The sequence below is a fragment of the Calidris pugnax genome, unplaced genomic scaffold, assembly GCF_001431845.1.
Source record: "Calidris pugnax isolate Ruff unplaced genomic scaffold, ASM143184v1 scaffold111, whole genome shotgun sequence".
Taxonomy (NCBI): domain Eukaryota; kingdom Metazoa; phylum Chordata; class Aves; order Charadriiformes; family Scolopacidae; genus Calidris; species Calidris pugnax.
In genome coordinates this window covers 3,718,150-3,737,602 of record NW_015090872.1, presented here as the reverse complement: position 1 = coordinate 3,737,602, position 19,453 = coordinate 3,718,150, and the positions used below count along the sequence as shown (strand labels likewise).

Genomic DNA, 19,453 nt, shown 5'->3' with positions numbered 1-19,453 from the left:
GAGAAGACTGGCAGGTTAGTTGAGTGTGTTTTCCTGTTCATAAACTCGTGGCTGCTCCCAACCTTCCTCTTGTCGCTCTACCTGAAGTGGTTTCCAAGGAGGTTTTGCTCCATCACCTCCCAGGTGCTGAGGTGAAGTAGACCAGCCTACAGTTCCCTGCATCCTCCTCTTAACCTTTGGTAGATACAGGAGTGACACTTACTTTCTTCCAGTCCTCAGGAATCTCTCCCATGGATGCATCCTGTCGAGTCCCATGGACTTGTGTCCCATGCCCAGTTTGTTTAAACATTCCCTAGCCTGAGCCTCCTCCACGATGGCTCACTGTCCTTGCTACACAGACTACCAGAGCATCCACCACTCACTGGGGCCTAGAAACAAGAGAATAACCCCTTGCTTTGCTTTTTTTTTTGTCTTTTCAAGTTGCGTAGTCTCACACACACAGTTGGTGCTCTTTAAGCAGAGTCTACTGGTCAAAGGAAATTTTGTAGTAGTTGCCTATGCTCAAGTCACTTCTTCAGCCTGATGCAAAGTAAAATAAGGACCCATTGCCAGGAAGGAATAACTTGGGATATATGTCCCCTCAACTGTCACCTTGAGCAAACACTGCTTGAGGCAGTTTCTAAAGATAAGATCTGAGGTGTGCATAGTTTAGTGACCCACCAGTAGATTGCTGACCACCACTGTTTCCTCTTGTTCAACAAATGACTAAGCTGCCCTTTACTGCCCTGGCAGAGTCCCTTGTTGTGAGGATGATGGGAACAAGCCTGGAAGCAGGACTCCCTGGGGGCTTTGGCCACTGGGTGCAAACAAAGTAGCAGCTCCTCTCAGTTCAACTCCTACAGGGCTTTGCTGTATCTGTCCCTCTTCTAACTGCATTTTCCTGATATTTAATGCCACATCACCTGCAGAACGCCCTCACTCTTTTGTCAGCTCATCACAAAAGCAGCTGTGAGCTACGGCTCCTTCTCATCCCTTGTGCAATTTCCTGTTCTTGGCTGTACCTCCTCTTTCACCATTTTTCCACATAGAGCACCCCCAAAACACTTTGGTCTCAATCCAACAGCGCTTTTCAAGTAGCACGATATGCCAAATTGCAGATATCTGATGGAGGCCACCCCTGGCCCGTCAGACAAGGGTTGCTCTTCATCCTGTAATTACAACAAAAGCAGCTGCTGTGCATCCCTTCATCTACACGGCACACAACATGTTTCTGTTCTTCCAACTCCAGCCATGCTGGCTGGGGAGAAAGCACGCTGAGCTACTGCATGGGCAAAGCAAAAGGAAACATCTCCTGTAGAAGCAGGAACTGGTCAGAGCTCCCCAGGGACCAGAGAACAGACAGGCAGTGGAGCAGCCAGAGCCCCTGCACCACAGCACCTGTACGGCCCGGACCCCCAAACAGCTGAACACAGAGGTTTTCTCCTGTAAAGGGGCTCCTCTCAGAGAAATAGCTAACAAAGCTGCACTCAGCGTGGAGTGGCCTAGTTTCAACACCCAGTAAGGCACCATTTTGCCAACCTCAAAACAAACGCAACTCGCATTTGAAAAGAACTTTATTTAAAATCAGAGATGGTACATACTTCCCCCCACCACCACTTACAAAATACGAGCATCCAAGAACAGGGAACGTGTGGTACCTGGGGCATGCTCTTGGCCGTGCTGGTTTACACCAGTCCCAATGATTTCAAATGGAAATATGACAACTCATACAAAAGATCTGCTCTTTCATGGCTAACAGGCATTTAATTAATGTCTACAGAAACTTTTCTCTATTAATTCTAGTGTAACCAGATTTTGTCTTCTGCTAAGAAACCTGAAAAAAAGAAGTCTTCCTTTAGCAGCTGCGTACAACTGCAGACCAATTTCAGACTGCCTTTGTTACCACAACAGACAGCAAGAGGCCAACGCAAAGCCTGGGCCATCAGCAATAAAATATGATCAACAGCAGCATTTTCCACTGTTACAAGTTACAGTCATCTACAAGTGTAAGGAGGGCTTTTACTTTTCTTTTTTTCTTCATTATCACTAAGAAGGAACTGTGATCATTTGTAGGGAAGCAGTTAAGTACTGGATTGATCCATCATTAGATGAAATCGGGTTGAAAGCAAGATTTACCTTAAATAGGATTAAATATATATTGCAAGACGTAACACACTCTGCAGATGCTGCACATAAAAGCAGAACTGTGGGCAGGAGGGGCAGGGTCCCCCTACCTGCACCAAACATTCCCATACAACATTGTAAAATTTAAAATTATCATCACCACTGGTTGAAAGTTGTCCAAGAAGTATTTACAGCAGTCGCAGCCCACGGCCAGGAGAGGCTCAGTCAGCCAGCAGTTTGTGAAACTTCAGCGTCGGGTTATGTCAGAAACAGCTGCTGCTCGGTCATGCCGGTTTCTAATTAAGTAACACCCACTAATTCTATACAAACAAGCATTTTGCATTTATTAGGACAAGAGGTATGGGGTAAAGTTTTCTGTTGTGATAAGCGTTTGAGCGCTAACGCACTGCCACATGCTGCAGTAAGACTACTCTACGCGTACAGAGAGGACGATGCACTTGGGCAAGCTACAGAACGCTGCACGGCCCATTATGAACATGCTTCGTACTCCAGCTGCTATAAAAATCCTGGCTTCTGAATTTAAATAAAACCATTTCCAGCTATACAGAGGATAGGATCTCATAGACCGGTGTTTACAACAGATGTCAATTCCTACGTATCGTACATGGCGTACAGGTTAACGTCTCTACAGAGAACGGGGCTGTGCACTTCACCGAATAAGTAGGTCCACGATTGTAGATCAACAATATAATTTTATTGCTTTGTACATCTGGTGCTGTTCAAGGCACTGTGGGCTAGAAAACTCGGAATGACTGCTGAAGGGACCTGGAATGCGACACGGCCGATGCCGAGCACCGCTCCTCGGGCAGCTGCTGCGACGACGAACCGGGGCTGACCGGGGAGAGGGGGGACAGCTCATGGCAGCACCGGGGAAGGGCACGGATGGGCCTGGCCCGGTGAGAGGCCCCTCACATGCCCATCCGGATGCTCTGGATGATCTGGAAGATGGCTGCAAGAGAGCAGAGGAGGGGAGCGCTCGCCAGGGGCTCTCCATCAGTGGGCCGCGGTGGGGCCCCATCGCCACCGGGCCCCACCGCCGCCCTCCCAACTCCCGTTCCGCCCGCTCACCTGATCCGCAAACCACGAAAATGAACAACGCCAGCAGCCAGGGCCCAACCGACGCCTTCTCCTCCGGGGCCGTCCTCTGCGGGCACAGCACTGCCGTTACCCCCTGCTCGGTTCCCCCAGCGTGTCTGTCCCCACCCCCCGAACGGCCCCGCGCCACGTACCGAGGTCTTGGCGACGTTCCCGCGCTGCGTGATGTTCTTGCTGTGCTTCTCGTTGGCCATACGGATGCGCTGCTTGGCCACCATGATGCGACCAGGCCGCTCCGGGCCCGCCGCCGCTACCGCCGCTCGCTGCCAGCGTCAGCACCGCGCGGCGCCGCCCGCCGGAAATACGTACCGCGCGCGGGGCGGGGCCAGGATAACCGGCCGCCAATCGGGGCCCCCGCCCCCGCGTCACGTGCCGGCCCTCCCCCGCCCTCACGCCCTGGAGCGACGTGGACGTCTCTGGGGCGGCCGCGACGCCGCTCGCCCGGAAGCGGAAGTCGAGTCCCGCTGCGCCCAAGATGGCGCCCCCCACGCCGCTGCTGGCAGGTGCGTGGGCCCGGGCCGCTGGGACTGGCCCGACTGGGGCTGGTGGAGGGCGGCGGGTCGGGGTGGGGCGGCCCTGTGCCCTCCGTCGTGGTCAGATCCAGCGTTCCCAGCCTGCCGGGCCCTCACTGCGCTCCCGGGGGTCGAGCCGGGCCGGGCCTCGCTGGGCAGCTGGGTGAGAGCAGGGTAGGCCCCTCCGCCCAACGCCGCGTCCTCGGGGTGTCGAGCGGGCGGCAGCAGCCCCGGGGGCCTGCAGAACGTAGGGACCATCTCTGTGGTACCTCTGCAGACCGCCTAACAGCTCGCAGGGGCTCATCGCTTACCGAAGCATCTTCACCGTGTTGTGTTGGCTCACTGCTTCTAGTAGTCCTCCTTCCTTTTCTATTTTACTAAGTTGTCTGTAACATAAGGAATAAGTATTTTTCCTTTCCTGTGTTTCTGACCTTTAGACAATAGCATATATATCCTCATTTGGGTGTATCGCATGGGAGGGCTGCAGTTGTTTAGGGTGAATATTGCCCTGCTTGATGTTGTCTGTAATGTGTGGTAAATTTGGATCTTGATTTTCCTTTGGAGTCTGATGGAAGACCTGAAGAACAGACTCCAGGTAGGGGTATGAAGCTAGTGGATCATATTTATTTAAAGCGTTGTTAAAACATACTCTTGAGCTATGTTAAGGGTATGATATATGCCTGAAGTACAGGCGTGGAGATTTGAAATCTCTTAAAATAGTACTTTCTCCAAGCTAATAAACTATTGCTTAGCACGTTTTCCAGTTGTTAATTTATAAACTGCTATGAGAGAGATGAAGTAAGGATAGTTGGCAGTTAAAAGAGCGGCTCTGAAGAGCACTGTAAAGGTGTTGGTGGCCAGTGTTGTAGTTGTCCAGGTGTTGCTGCATCTGCATAGGAATTCTATTGCGTGGTTGACGTATGGTCCAAGTGGGAGTGTTGCTGTTCTGCTCTCAGACCTCCTGTGCACCGCTGGCCCTAACTCTCCATCGAAGTAATACAGCTGCAGAACCTGCAGCTTGAGCTAGTGCAGATCTTGCTTTCTTGAGCTGTGTTTATCAGTAAAAGTTGGCACCTCAATAAGCACCTTTGGTGTCCCAAGAAAATGCATAAAACACAGCAAGTGTCTGCGTAACAATTCCTCGTTTTGTGATTTAACTTGGAATTCTAATATGCTTGTAACAGAGCTCCTGAAAAAATATAAGTGTTTTATTCACTATATAACAATTCTGACTGCATGATTTTGCATTAAACTGTCTTTATTTTTTGTTGGTTTCTTGTTTCCTAGTGCCATAAGCATGGCAATGTTTCTGAAAAAAAAAAAAAAAGGAAATTTGAAACACATTTTCTATTGATGTTTCTTTCACGCATTCTCTTTTCCAAGTTGAACTTCAATGTTGAAACTAACAATGGGGCAAATCCTGTCTCATGTCAGCAGAAAAATCAGTCTGACACAATGTTTTTGCAAATGCTCTTCCTGTGTTTAGGCAGCTAATCCTCGCTTTGGGGAGTATCTAGGCAGCCCTTCTCAACTCTATTGTGCAGGACTCCAGTGCGGCTCTTGCAGCGATGGGGAATTTTCAGCTTCTGCAAGTCAGGCTTCATGACAGTGCCTCCTGCAGCAGGGCTGAGAGCTGGGGACCAGCAGCAGCCGTTTTAGGAGGAGTTGTTGTCCCGTCCTGCTTCCTTACAGAGGTGCAGCTCTTCATCCTGTGAGATGAAGCCAGACTGTTGTTTTGTGTGGTATCCAGCGAGGGGGATGATGGGCTGAAACTGGAATCTAGGAAATTGCATTTAAACATAAGAAAAACTGTTCTGCTGTGAGACTGAACGCAGGCACAGGCTGCCCAGAGGGGGCTGAGAATCTCCATCCTTGAGGGTACTCGCATCCCGGCCAGGCACAGCCCCACAGCCTGGTGTTGCTGGCCCTGCCAGAGCAGGGTTCAGGTGGGTGCTTCATGGGTGCCCCCACCTCAGCCCCTCTGCCATGCACTTGGTTTGCATCTGTCCCGCTCTGCCCCACTGCACTTGGCAGGGCTTTTGCTCCCTTCTTTGCTCTGGCAGCAGTGCTTCTGTGGCAGGAGGGTGAACTGGTTCATAGACCCTGTTGGGAAGGCTGCATTGGAAGGGCTGTACTGGTTGAAGTGGGGAGCGAATCGCACGGCTGTGGGCAAACTGGCACCTCAGTTGCTTGTGTGTTGTGTGTCAGAGCTGCTGGGCTGAGAACTCAGCTCAGCTCTGCCCCTCCGATGCCCCGATCTTGTGTTTGGATCCCGTGGCTGCCTTGGATGAAGCCAGGTGTCTCGGCACATGTTACGTTCTGAATTTCCTCTTTAAAATGCAAGCAAGGGAAAAGTGCATGTAGATCTCAAGGTCCACAAATTAGATAAAGCTTTTGCTTTGGACCATTTTCTGAATTTGAAATGAGTAGTTGTTTGTTTACTCTTCCAGTGAGAGGCTCCGAAGGGCTTTATATGGTGAACGGGCCACCTAGTTTCACAGAGAGCACAGCATTTCAAAGGTACTGTTATTATCACTATTTTTGATCTTTTGCACAAAAGAAATAATTTTCTGAAAAGTAAAGGCAGATTCTAGAATTGAAAAATGTATAAATATAAGTGAATTTTTTTTCTTACTGCCAGTAGTTCAGAAAATTAGTGGTTTTGAAGGCTTTATGCTTGCCTGACTTCTTATTGCCCCAGTAATAATCACTGAACAATTGCAGAGTAGCTTGTACCATTAGAAAGTGCTACGCAGGAGTGCAGCAGGAAAATCTGTGCATTGCTTTTCCTTTTTGTTAAAAATACCTTAATTTATGCAGTATATTTGAATACTAATGTGGTTTTTTTTTTTTATTTCTTTAGGGACACTGGAAAAAATTGCAAAGCTGTTGCTTTTAGCAAGGACGGTACCCTTTTTGCCTGGTGCAATGGAGAAAAGTTGGTGCATTTTATGATATTAATCACGTAATTTGTATTAAACTGGATAAATTTTGCGGTAGTGGTTTACTGAATATCAGGTTAAATATTTACTGATTTTCTCTTATTTATAATGCACTCATTCCCATGAAATCTGGATATGCTTTATTTGATTTTTTTGTTCATGTTTCCCAGTACTATAGTACTTGGGATCAATCTATTAGTAAAGCTCACAGAAAATTAAGATTCTATGCACTTTGTGCATAAATGTCTCAAGGTTTCTTTTTTATAAACCCCGGTGCATTATAGAGTTCAGTAGAGATTGTCCTTTACCTAAGAGTGCAGCATAGGGTTGCGGCTGTAAAGAGATGATAAGGCTTCTTCTGAAATGTCAGTATTCTTACTAATAGGTTAAAGAAAATCTGCAAAAGTATTTAGTAATATCCTTTAACTGTTTCTTCTAGGGTAGATAACTTAGATGTAGGATTCATTACTTTCACCGTTACTTCTGATTCTCCAAAATATGCAGACTCTTATTTTTTAATGAAAAATTTATTCTTGCCAATTGGAAAGGTCTGTTTCCAGAAAATGTTTGCAGGGAAACATATTTTTCAGACAACCAGATTGTATATCCAGGTACCCAAGCTTTAAATGAGAATGTTCCAAATGGCAAATCTTTCCAGACCTGCGATGCTGCTTTGTTTTGGGGGCTGTCCATCTTCCTTTATTTCTGAAGGGGAGCAGTTAATGAGATGGTGAGGAACAGGCTCCTAATGCAGCTTCGAGAACAACAGAGGCTTGGATGCATCGTGCTGTAATCTTTTTTGTCTTTGGATTCTGTATGCAGCAGATCTTTATTATATGGTGTTCACAAATACTGCTTGACCTTGTTTGTTCAGCTGTCTCACCTTTGCTTTTTATTGTCCCACGTGTCCCTGCATCAGCCAACCTCAAAACCCCAAATTTTAAATGTTGTGTCCTTATAGAAAGAAGACTTTTAAAAATAGGTGGGATAACTTGATTAGAATCTTTCTGTTGGCCGTTGCTTAGCTTCGGCACTGTGGAAGTGTGGATGGGCTCTATGGAGAGAATATATCTTGTCTCTGGTTCAGAGTTTAAATGTTACAGGTAAAATAGGTGACATGTTTTGCACAGTGCTTTCACTCAGTTTCTGTTATGCCTGGGTACTTGGTTTTAAAATGTGTTCTTGCAAAAATGTAATAAAAACAGGAGGGGAAAAAAGCTCTTCTAATTTTGTTACATTGGCCAAATTTGTAATGGATCTAGAAGAGTCAAATATGTGAAAAGTTACCTGGGCTATTAATTAACTATTCTAAGCATGTTTTATTGAAATTGCATCTTTTGGTTCCAGAGTAAATATTGTTAATATCACCAACGCTGAGTTACTGCGTTCCTTTGATCTTCCAAAGACAGTTTGCCTTGAATTCTCGCCAAAGAATAATGTTCTGGCAACGTGGCAGGCCTATACAAGTGAGTAATTTACCAGCTGTAAAAGTTCACAACGTAACTGCTTATTTTAGTTTGGTTTGTAGGCTTTCCATTACCTGATCTGTTATTGTAGGATATTTATCAGCTAAATGAGCAGTATAGAAAGCGTACAGAAAATTATATGGGTAATCAAGTACATAGTGGAGGAGGGAGGGATGCCATCTTCTGAAAGCATTTGGTATTGACCGTTCTGCAAACACTAAATCAGAGTGCATGTACTGACAATTACTCTATTTAGTAAATCACAGCTTTCTAAAAACTGCTGACTGATCTTAGTGCAAAGAGTGTGTTTGAATAATACGCTGTTCTAGCAGTTTCTATTCATGTATAGACAAGGAAAATTGTAAGCTGTCTCAGAGTAGTCGTGTCCTCCACTGGGCATAGCTGACTTGAGTGTTCTCCATTGTCCAGAGGGCTTTATTCTCTCCTCTGTGTCTCTGTGGAGTGTATATTCCTGATTTCGATAGCCTCAGGCTCATACGAGGTGCATGTCTGAAGCAGACGTGCAAGCAAAGAAACAAAGATGCTTCTTTTGACAGAAAGAGCTGGCCATAAGATGAGTGTGTGGGAAGTGGTTTGGGACAAGCTGTAGGATAAGACAAGGCAGCACAAGTGACAGAACTGATGCCAACGGTGGACTGTTAGAGGACTGTTAGGAGGTGTGTTCTGCATCGTTGGTAGAGATGGGCGGGCTGTAGTATCCAGAATAAATAGGATGATATAGAGAGTTTAAAACCAGCAGAACCATTTTGTACAGCTTGCAGACAAAGCTGTGACTGCAGCGCGATGGACAAAATGCATTGCATTCTTGTGAGAACAGAATGTAGGAGTGGAGAACATTCCTTCATTGTTTGCAAAGAGGACAGCTTTTGATTTTGATTAAAAAAACACACATTAAAAAAGCTGTGCTAGCGTTGGGGATCCTAGTCTTGTAATCTAAGTAGAAACCCTACACTTCCAAATGTTAATTCCTTCTGCAGGCTGAAAGACTTATATTAACAGATAAAGCAATTAGCAGTCTAGGGTTTAGTCCCTCAGGCGGTGGGATGCTTCTTATAAGAAGTTTATGCATGTTTGGTTGCTTTTAGAACCAGGAGATGGAATGTAATCTCTGGAGACCACTACTGTAATCTATGTTTTTGTTGCAGCTGCTAAAGATGGCACAGCGGGGGTGCCCAACCTACAGCTTCATGATGTGAAAACCGGAAAATGTTTAAAATCTTTCATCCAGAAAAAGATGCAGAACTGGTAAATAACATTTCCAGATGCTAACTGTTCACAAAAAAACGTGGTTTCCAAAATCTGATCCAGGTAAATAGAGCTTTTAGTGTGGTGTTGGCTTTCAGAATACTGCCTGCTCCTAGCTGAAAGCAAGTATCTGTGCTTGTAAGTATCTTTGTACGTAGTTATAATTGTTTCTTAGTATAAATTCCCTGTCATTTTGCACCACAGAGAAAGCTGGGGAGGCAATAACTAAGTCTAATTGTTTGTTCTTTATTATGCAGCTGTCATTTGTCCATTTGAAACATGCATCACGTTTGAACTTGCTTGGCTTTAAAAATGGAGGGAAAAAAATCCTAAACTGCTAAAGATGAGCATCATTCGGTGGTTTTAATTTTTTTCTTTAAATGTAGGTGTCCTTGCTGGGCAGATGATGAAACCATTTGTGCCCGGAATGTAAACAATGAAGTTCACTTCTTTGAAAACAACAACTTTAGTACGCGAGTATTTCTTTACATTTTGTTGCATTCTATATAGGTATCTAATTTTGGGTTTTTGGTTTTTGTTTGTTTTTTTTTTTCCTAATTTCTTCTTTTGCTTTCTATTTCAAATATTGCCTACATTCTTTCTGAATTTGGAATTTAGAATCATTATGTTTTAATGAAGTATGTTTATCTTTTTAGTGACTTATCTAGTATGAAATGCATCTAGTTTTCAATTAAAGAGGCCTGATTCTGAATCATTTCCCATTTAATGTGATCCAGACAATTGTCAATACAGAATGTGATCTATGATTACTTCTTTGGGTTGTGTACGTTCTGTCAGTGAACTATTAAAAACCATCTCATTAGGACATTTATATTGATGGCAAAAATGAAGTTGTAAAGCTAAAACATTTTTGTCAAGGAAATTTACTACTAGTGGTAGAATACTTGGATTGAATAGACGTCGAAAAGGGAAATGGAAATAAAAATGCAGGAAGATAAAAATTAATTAGAACAAAAATCTAAAGGTATAAAAGAAAACTGCTGGGGCGAAAACAGTGGTATGTGCACTTTGGGGCTTTGGTGGGGTTTTTTGTGTTGTTTTAAATATAAATCTGGTACAAGAATTATTCTGGCAGTTAAAAATACAGCCTATGAGAGGTGCAGTTTCCTGAGAATTAGCCCTAGTGATGTTAACGAAGCTATTCTCGGGGAGCATGGAGTGTCTGTTCCAGCATGAGGCTGGCTACTCAGCGCAGGCTTCCTTGCTCTTCATTTACTTTTTAAAGATGTATTTCCCGTAAGTTCTTCCGTAAAGGGGCAATGTTCAGCATAGATCAAGCCTTTATTAACACTCCCTATCAGGAAGAATCTTCCAGTAAAGTTGCGAGGGGAGAGCCCCTGGCCCTGTGCAATGGTGCATGTTATCTGGACGTGACTGATGCTGCTTCCTCTGAAGTCAGCACAGATAAGATGAAGAACACTGTCCCTTGCTTAAAACACAAGCACATGGGGTTCAGAAGCTTCCTTGCTGTTTGAAATTCCAAACAGTAAATACTGGATTTCAGATCTAGGCTTGATTCTAGTTGTCTTTGTAAATAAAAACGCGTGATGAAATGGGAAAGTAATGTTTGTTTGTCTAGTAAAAGAAATCCTCTGTCATTATATATATACTATTTTTTATTATCCATATAGACCCATAAAAAGGTTTATTTAGTAATCCAGGCTAACATGGCTTGTCATTAACATCATCACGTGACTGTGTTGTTTTTGGTTTTTTTTAGATACTATTGTAAATAAACTGCATTTGCAAAAGGTTAATGATTTTGTGTTATCTCCGGGAGCACAGCCAACCAAGGTATTTCTGATGTTGTTTCTAATTGTTGGTTTTCTTAAAAAAAATTATTGTAACTTAAGCATACTAGTAGTGAATAGACCCTGTGCTACGAAGAATATCATCTGCAATAAAATCTCGTGGTTTTGTTTTAGGTGGCTGTGTATGTCCCGGGAAGTAAAGGTGCCCCATCATTCGTTAGACTCTATCAGTACCCCAACTTCAACGGCCCTCAGTCTGCACTAGCCAACAAAAGTTTCTTTAAAGCTGACAAGGTGACAATGCTATGGAACAAAAAAGGTATAATAGCTGTGTGTTTAAACTTTTATATTCCACCCATTCTGGATTTAATTACTTTGTTTACTGTGTGGGTTTTGCATTTAATTTACATGTGCAGATAAATACTGAAGATAGCCATTAATGCCAATGCAGTGTTAAGGTTACAGTTCTGAATACTCTGATGTGCTCATCACTTTCCTGTGTTGGCTTCTGTGATCATTTGTGTAGTGCAATTGAGAATATTCTACACATCGGTAAATTTTGCAGTTAAATAGCAAATTCAGATATAATTTTGCATTCTGTGATGATGTATTTAGACTGTATACATAAGATTATACCAGAGCATAAACTTAATCTTTAAAATTGTGTATACACAGACGTATCACAATTGGGATGACTCGCACAGTCCTCTGTGTACTTTGCTATTTATTAACAATGAGCTGTTTCAGAATAATTTTGTAAAAACTATTTTACTTTAACCCACATTGTATGGAGTATGGGGAAGGAATCCCATACATGTAGAAGCAACATGTGGGCACACAGTTTTAGATAAAATAAATGTACATATAAAAGGTGTTGATGAAACATTTTATTCAAGGACTGATCAGGATGCTTGGTTTCTGCCTTAGATTAATTTTTTTTTTTTTATGGTTGCAAAAGTATGTTCACTTTCTCATAATCCAACAGTGAATGAATAGACTCAGCTTATACTTTTCATCTGAGAAAGGAAGATACTTGTTCTGTTGGGTTAACATTTAGGAAAAATTACAATCGGAAGAAAATGTTAACAGCAGTGTTACGCAAGCAACTAACTAGAGTTTATAATCAAACTAATTTCTCTTTGTTCATGGTAGCTTGTTAAATAATTTATATAATTTGCCATAATTGTATTGAAATAACTGTCTATTCTATCAGCCACTGCTGTGCTAGTAATAGCTAGTACAGAAGTGGATAAAACAGGTGCTTCGTACTATGGAGAGCAAACTCTGCACTACATTGCAACAAATGGGGAAAGTGCGGTCGTGCAGCTGCGTAAGTACCTCTCAGACATTTTTTCATTGTATTATAGCTCTCAATAGTTGGAATTGCTGTTGCACCAGCTTTTGTTTAGTGTATGAGGGTTTTTTTGTTGTTGTTAGTGTAATGAAGTACTCTTTAAAAGAAAAAATGACACACTAAAAAAAAATTCTGAATTTTTTGTTAAATCTGGAGTGTTTTGGTTTTTTTAGTAGCTGAATTATCTTGTCATTTTAATGTCAGTGGCAGAGAGCAGACACTTGCAGTTAATATATACAAATAATTTGCTTGGGAGGGTGTTCATGTGCACAGGAAAGGAATTGTGCATGTTTACTAAGGAAACAACTGGACACTGGAGCCATCTTAACGTCTGAGAAACCAAAAAGGGCAGGACCATATGTTACCAAACAGAATTATCCTACTTGTGCTTATAGACATGCAATTGCTATTGTTACACAAGGAACAGAGGCAAGAGAGCAATTTTTTTAAGTATATTGGAAAATAGAAGTCCTCTATTTTGTATTGTAAAGTGGAAAGTGTTCCAAGACATAAAAATGACATGCTGGGGAAGAGCAAGTGGATGCTCTTGATTTCAGTGCATTGTTTGAAAGGGAAGTCCATTAATTTCCCCCTGATGATATTTCTTTCATTATCTTGAGTTTTGCTCTTTATGTTAAACACCTTCCTTGTTTGGGATTATAGAAAGGCCAGTTCATCATGAATACTTCAAAACACTTGGGATGGTGTGATGTAGACTGTCTATGCTTAAGTGACTGTAGAGAGATTGTGACTGTGTTCTTTTCAGTACTAGTGCTGCCTGGGAGAGTATCTCCAGTTTGCATTCTGTAGCAAAGCTTGTAGCAAGTGCTGTGCCCCAATTCCCTTTGTTGCTAACTTCACTGGGGAAAAATAATCAGGATTATAACTCAGTATCTAGAATCTCTTTGGGAGCAGATTTCTGGATTGAGAACATCAGTCATTTGATTACATGCTTATTAAAACCTTCTTTGTGCTTTGAAGTTATTTATTTTCAATGCATCTTTATTTAACAGAAAGTTTATCATTAATTTTCATTTAATTTTGCTATTCCTTTCCAAGAAAAAAAAACAAACCAAAGTGGTAGTCATGCCTTTCAAGAAAAAACAAACAAACAAAACAACAAAACAAAAACAAAACCCACGTGGTGGGCACTTGGAGGGAGTGGTGCCTTAGCTGTTGGAGCCCGTATAAAGCTGCCCTCGTCTCTCCAGCTGCCCACTGTCATGAAACGTGTAGAAAAGCATTTTTCTGTCAGACCTCAGTCTTTGCAGTTGCATTTGGTTATTGCCATCTAAAGAGTTTTAAAAAGGAAAAACACATGGAGTATGATAGCACAGCCTACTTTGTAAAGATGAGGCTTTAGAATGACAACAGGAATGAACAATTTAAATCAGTTCACTACTTTGAGTCAATGTCTGGATTTAAGAATTGTCAGTAATGCACCTGGCATTTATCTGAAATGCAGATGAAGATATCCAAATTATGAAAAGTTACAGTGACCTATTGTATATTTTACATGAGTTTCCATCACTAATTCATCATTCTTCAATATCTCCTAATGTTCTAACCCCAGAATAGCTTCTAACAATATCAAGTTTTAATTATGTGTAAAACTATTTTTGTGTGCTCTCTCACTTTAAAATCTGCCTTATAAAATAGGCATGAGCCTATGCTTGAGCATGGTCCAAAGATAACTTAGATCAATATTTTTTAGTTCTACAAAGCTGCACTTTGCAATATTTTTTTGATTTTAAAAAGAGGAACTAGTATCCAACTGGTATAAAACTCCTGTTTTTGCAGGTTTCCAGTGGGACAGTTTGAGAAAGTCCTGAGAGATCATTCTTGAATAACGAGGGAAAAAAAAAGGAATTTTTATACATGAAAAAAATATGCTTACTGTTAAAGTGCTGATGTTGGCCCCCACAGAGGTAATTTGGAATGGCTGCAGTTATTGTTGCAAACCTTAACTAAAATTATCAGAAGATAAAATGTTGTTTCTACTTCTATTGTTAGCAGAATTAATTTTCACTGTCAATAATTAGATCACAGCGTTTTAGCAAAGCATGAAGTTAAGAATAGCTTTTCATTTTATTTTCACGTGCACTGAAAAGATACGATCTCCTAACAGCCACATATTTTCCTTTTCCTTTAGCAAAAAATGGTCCTATTTATGATGTTGTTTGGAACCCCAATTCTGTCGAGTTTTGTGCTGTGTATGGTTTTATGCCTGCCAAAGCAACAGTTTTTAATCTGAAATGTGACCCTGTGTTTGATTTTGGAACCGGTCCTCGCAATGCTGCCTACTACAGCCCCCAAGGACACATCCTAGTGCTGGCAGGATTTGGAAATCTCAGGGGACAGATGGAAGTGTGGGACGTTAAAAACTACAAACTAATTTCCAAACCAGTAGCTTCGGATTCCACGTACTTTGCCTGGTGTCCCGACGGGGAGCACATCGTAACAGCTACGTGTGCTCCCAGGCTACGGGTCAATAATGGCTACAAGATATGGCACTACACTGGCTCTGTGCTACACAGCTACGAAGTTCCATCAAATGAAGAAATGTGGCAAGTTTTCTGGCAGCCCTTCTTGGATGGAGTGTTCCCAGCGAAAGCGGTGAAGTACCAGGCGGTTCCGAGTGAGTTGCCCAGCGCTGAGCCAAAGCCTGCCCAAGCGTACAGACCTCCGGCCCTGAGAAACAAACCTGCCACAAGTTCCAAGCTTGTAAGTAGACAGTTTCATAGATGAACTAAATTGTTCTGTTTCATTGCTTTGCCCGCCTATTAAGAGACGTTAGAAGAGTAACCAGACTGACAGTAGTATTGTGGGGGTTTTGAGAGGTTTTCTTGATAATGCTCTTCAACTATTTGCTCACTCATGGCAAAAATGTATGCTAGAAAACTGGAAACTAAATTGTTCTGTTTCATTGCTTTGCCCTCCTAATGAGTGACGTTAGAAGAGTAACCAGACTGACAGTAGTATTGTGGGGGTTTTGAGAGGTTTTCTTGATAATGCTCTTCAACTATTTGCTCACTCATGGCAAAAATGTATGCTAGAAAACTGGAGTTTCTTTGGTCCAAATACTTTCCTTTTACAAAGTCATGTGCAAACTTCAAAAATGCTGTCTACAGCACGCGCTGGAACGAGTTTCTTTGGTCCAAATACTTTCCTTTTAGAAAGTCGTGCAAACTTTAAAAATGCTGTCTACAGCACGCACTGTAATAAACCTCAAATTTGTTCTATGGTGAAATTGGATACTCTAGTTAATATAGAAGCCTCTGATTTGGATGACCCAATTTACCAGTCTAAACCCAACTAGACAAGTGTTTGGTTTGTGGGGCTTTTTTTTAGGTTAGTTTGCTTGCTAGAAAGATGTGATTATTAGCAATTCAGCTGCAGTTGAAATAGGTTTCGGTATGGTGACCTACATATCTAATTAGTTTCTTTTCTGCAAGTTTTCAAAGTAGGCTGAGTAGCAACTAATTACATTTAACAATTGAACCCTTGATGTTTAAGTCTTAGAGAGCTTTGATTTTGAGCCTTGAAGGAAAGGCTGCTGCTTGGGTTGTGAGTAATCTATTAATCATGCTGATGTCTGATTTTGCAAATGATTGACAAACAGCGGTAGTAGAGAAAAGATGTGTTAAATAAAATAATTCTGTTTACTTATATGGGCAAGAAATCATCATATGCATTAAAAAAATCCAGCTCCTCAATTCTGAGTTTCTTAAAAAACCAAAAGACTAAACAACCTCTCCTCCTCACCCTGCCAAGAAATCCTATCCCATCTCTCCTCCCAGCAACCCGTTTTCCTTTCTTACCACTAGGAGGTTGAATTAAAAAGCTGTCAACAAAAACAAAATGCCAAGCTTCAGTCATTTTGTGCATGTGTATTCCTCTGATTTTATTTCCCCCTGAGACAAAATAACAAAATCATCATGTTTTCTATCAGAAATACATGAAATCTTTAGGACATACAGGATATTCCCATCCAAACTTGAGAATGTGTGAGTGTGAAACCCTTTTCACACTGGCTTCTGCTATTTGGAAGAGAAAGAGCACATACGTTTTTGGTTTTTGTTTTCTTTGTTTTTTCTTCCTCTGTGGTTCATATTTGCATGTGGTGTTGTCTGAAGGGGTTTGGGGTTCACTGTTAGGTTTTTTTGTACCAACACTCTTGCCAACATGGAATATAGGTTTCGTAACTGTTAATTTTGCATATCCTGCAGCACGAGGACGAGCCACCTCAGAATATGAAACCACCAGGAAGCAGTGATAAGCCACTCTCTAAAACAGCTCTCAAAAATCAAAGGAAACATGAAGCAAAGAAAGCTGCTAAACAGGTACTGCAAAAGTATTTTTTTCAAGGATAACGTTAATGAATTTTTACAAATGGCACTGATGAGTCTCAGAGCAGTGACCGTTGGTGGCACTGAGAGCCCTCCACACATCTTGCACGTGCTGAGCTGTGGGGAGGGTGGCAGACTTTTTAATCAAACTAAAACAGCTACAAAAGGATGACATAAAAATAACAGCTTTGGTTAGGTGCTGTGAATCTTAGCTGAAATCAGTGCTAAGACCTAAGTAATTCTGACTTTTCACCTTGAGACCATCTGCACAGGTATTTTTCATTGTTAGGTGAGAGGTAAGAACGGATTTGCTGGGGCAAGTTACCAGGCAGACCAACGATAGCATGGTCTCCGTCACCTCTTTGGTCATTATTCTTTGGCTAGGTAGATAAAAATCAGCTTTTAGTATTAGCCTTCCAATTTCTACCAAATTCTGAAGCAATAATTTTTTTAAATAAGATTTTTTTTTTTTTAAATTTCTTACACTTGTTTAGGGCCCTTTCTTTTACTTCAGAGACAACAACCCACCAGTCTACTTTATAAAATATTGATGTATGTACTTGTCATGTCATCCTTACTGATGTTTCTCTATGCTATGTATGGTTGGTGTCTTGAGGAAGTAGAAATTAAACAAGAAACAGCATGTGAGTTGTTCTAGATAACCCTTCTTTCATGGAAAACATATATATAAAAATATATATATATATATATATATATAGTTAATGCAATACATCAAAGCAAGTCACTTAAAATTTTGGAGTACACCAGAAAACTAGTGGAAGGAGAAATATTAAATGGGTCCCATAAAATGATGAAAGAAATTTTTCAGTCCATTTGTAATCAAAAGTATTTTCTAGATAATGTGTTTATTTTATTTGTCTACAGGAGGCCAAAGCTGAGGCAAACCAGGAACCTGCACAGTCCTCAGCACCACAGAATGCCCCACGGAGCACTGTGCCTGTCGTGACATCAGGAGATCCTGAAGTTGACAAGAAGATAAAGAATTTAAAAAAGGTGAGGTTTGGTTGAGTTTTTTTTTCATAACAGGCAGCAAATTTCTGTAAGAGATGTTGTGTAAGATCTCATCTGATTTGAAAGGTGACGAGCTCAGTAGGATAGCATTTGCATAGATAGTAATTTCCTGAATTTTTAACCCTTTCTGCATAATCCAGCAGGGCTTTTTTTCTCATGGCTGCCTCCTGCTTTTCATGGTCCTCTGTTCTGATTAATATTCCAGGGTTTCTGAGGAAAATGTGTGGTGAAGAAGGACAGAGATAGTGGAGGAGTAATTTCTGAATTTGGATCTAGCCCTTCAGTGAGATAGTGCAGGGCATTCATTTTTCAGAGACTAGGGAGCACTTCTGTTTTTAGGTTTTATTCTTGAAACAAACGTTTCCTGTTGGTGGGGAATTCTGGATTGAGCATTTGGAGAGGCTGAAAGGAATTGTGCCTTCCGTATTGAGACCTGCCTCCTAGTAAATTAGGGAATTGCAAGTGCAGGGACTTCTAAGAGTGTTTTTTCTGTTCTCACCAATTTTTGTATTAATGTGGGATTTTTGATTTTTTTCTTTTTTTTTTTTTTTTTCCAGAAACTAAAAGCAATCGAGCAGCTGAAAGAACAAGCAGCTGCTGGCAAACAGCTGGAGAAAAACCAGGTACTGTTAAGATGTATGTAGTTTGTTCAAGTTTCATTTTATAATAAGCTACATTTGTGACACCTTGTGCTTTTCTGTTCTAGTTGGAGAAGATTCAGAAAGAAACTGCTCTCCTTCAGGAATTGGAAGACCTAGAACTGGGTCTTTAAAACTTCATGGAAATCCAATCTGGCGTTAACCCGAAGCTCATGAAAAGCATAGTTTGTATTAACTTGAACATAATAAAATGTTTCGGTAAATGACTAAGGATGCAGAATTCCATAGATTTCCTGCACACTTGCTTTTTAAAAAGCTTTCCTAAAGCTTTGTGCACACGTGAAACTGTAAACCAGTAACGAATACCACATCAGCCAGTTCTGCTGCTCATCCAGCCAGAAACGTGCTTGTATTCTTAAAATGGATTGCCTAAAAATACAGAAGCATTGGGTGTGAGGAGGGAAGGTGATGAGGCGTACCCATTTGAAAGCTTTATTATATTTAAGAAGACGTGAACTTTATGCAATAACAGGATGTAGATAAAAATAAAAGAGCATTTAATAATAAAAGGTACTTCTGTTCTTCTCTGACAAGGGCAGGGCCTTTAAAATAATGAGGCCATGCCACCGGCATCAACAATAATTGACTGCGAGGGATAAATGAGCTTTCAGGAGCTGCTGCCTGGTTTTGCTGGGATTTTTATTCATTATTTTTATTTTCCTTTCTGCCGTTTCTCATTTTCCCCGCCCCTCTCCCCACTCCCTTCACTGCCCACCGGTTGCGAGCGCAGAGCTGAGCACGCGGCGGAGAGATATTAACGGCTGCCGAACACCTTATCTATCTATTTACTTATTTATTTATTTATCAGCGTAGGTTTTTTTACCAAAAACGGGGGTTTGGGGAAAGGCGGCGGGGCGGGGCGGGGCCTGACGGGCGTCACGT

At 41.7% G+C, this 19,453-nt stretch overlaps 2 protein-coding genes across 2 annotated transcripts; one reads left to right on the top strand and one right to left on the bottom strand.

Moving 5' to 3' along the window:
• Positions 1-1,535: 1,535 nt before the first annotated feature.
• SERP1 (stress-associated endoplasmic reticulum protein 1) lies at positions 1,536-3,514 on the bottom strand. The gene is made up of 3 exons (XM_014945793.1): positions 3,354-3,514; positions 3,193-3,268; positions 1,536-3,073 (listed from the first exon to the last, which is right to left on the bottom strand). The coding sequence occupies exons 1-3, from the start codon at positions 3,435-3,437 to the stop codon at positions 3,033-3,035; spliced, it is 201 nt and encodes a 66-aa protein (XP_014801279.1). The 5' UTR covers positions 3,438-3,514; the 3' UTR covers positions 1,536-3,032.
• A 146-nt stretch (positions 3,515-3,660) lies between these two features.
• Positions 3,661-18,782, top strand: EIF2A (eukaryotic translation initiation factor 2A, 65kDa). The gene is made up of 14 exons (XM_014946055.1): positions 3,661-3,722; positions 6,182-6,251; positions 6,595-6,669; positions 8,021-8,139; positions 9,306-9,405; positions 9,792-9,874; positions 11,147-11,220; positions 11,352-11,496; positions 12,391-12,507; positions 14,684-15,255; positions 16,761-16,874; positions 17,766-17,894; positions 18,470-18,535; positions 18,619-18,782. Exons 1-14 carry the CDS (start codon positions 3,695-3,697, stop codon positions 18,682-18,684), a joined length of 1,758 nt encoding a protein of 585 aa, XP_014801541.1. The 5' UTR covers positions 3,661-3,694; the 3' UTR covers positions 18,685-18,782.
• The last annotated feature ends 671 nt before the right edge of the window (positions 18,783-19,453 follow it).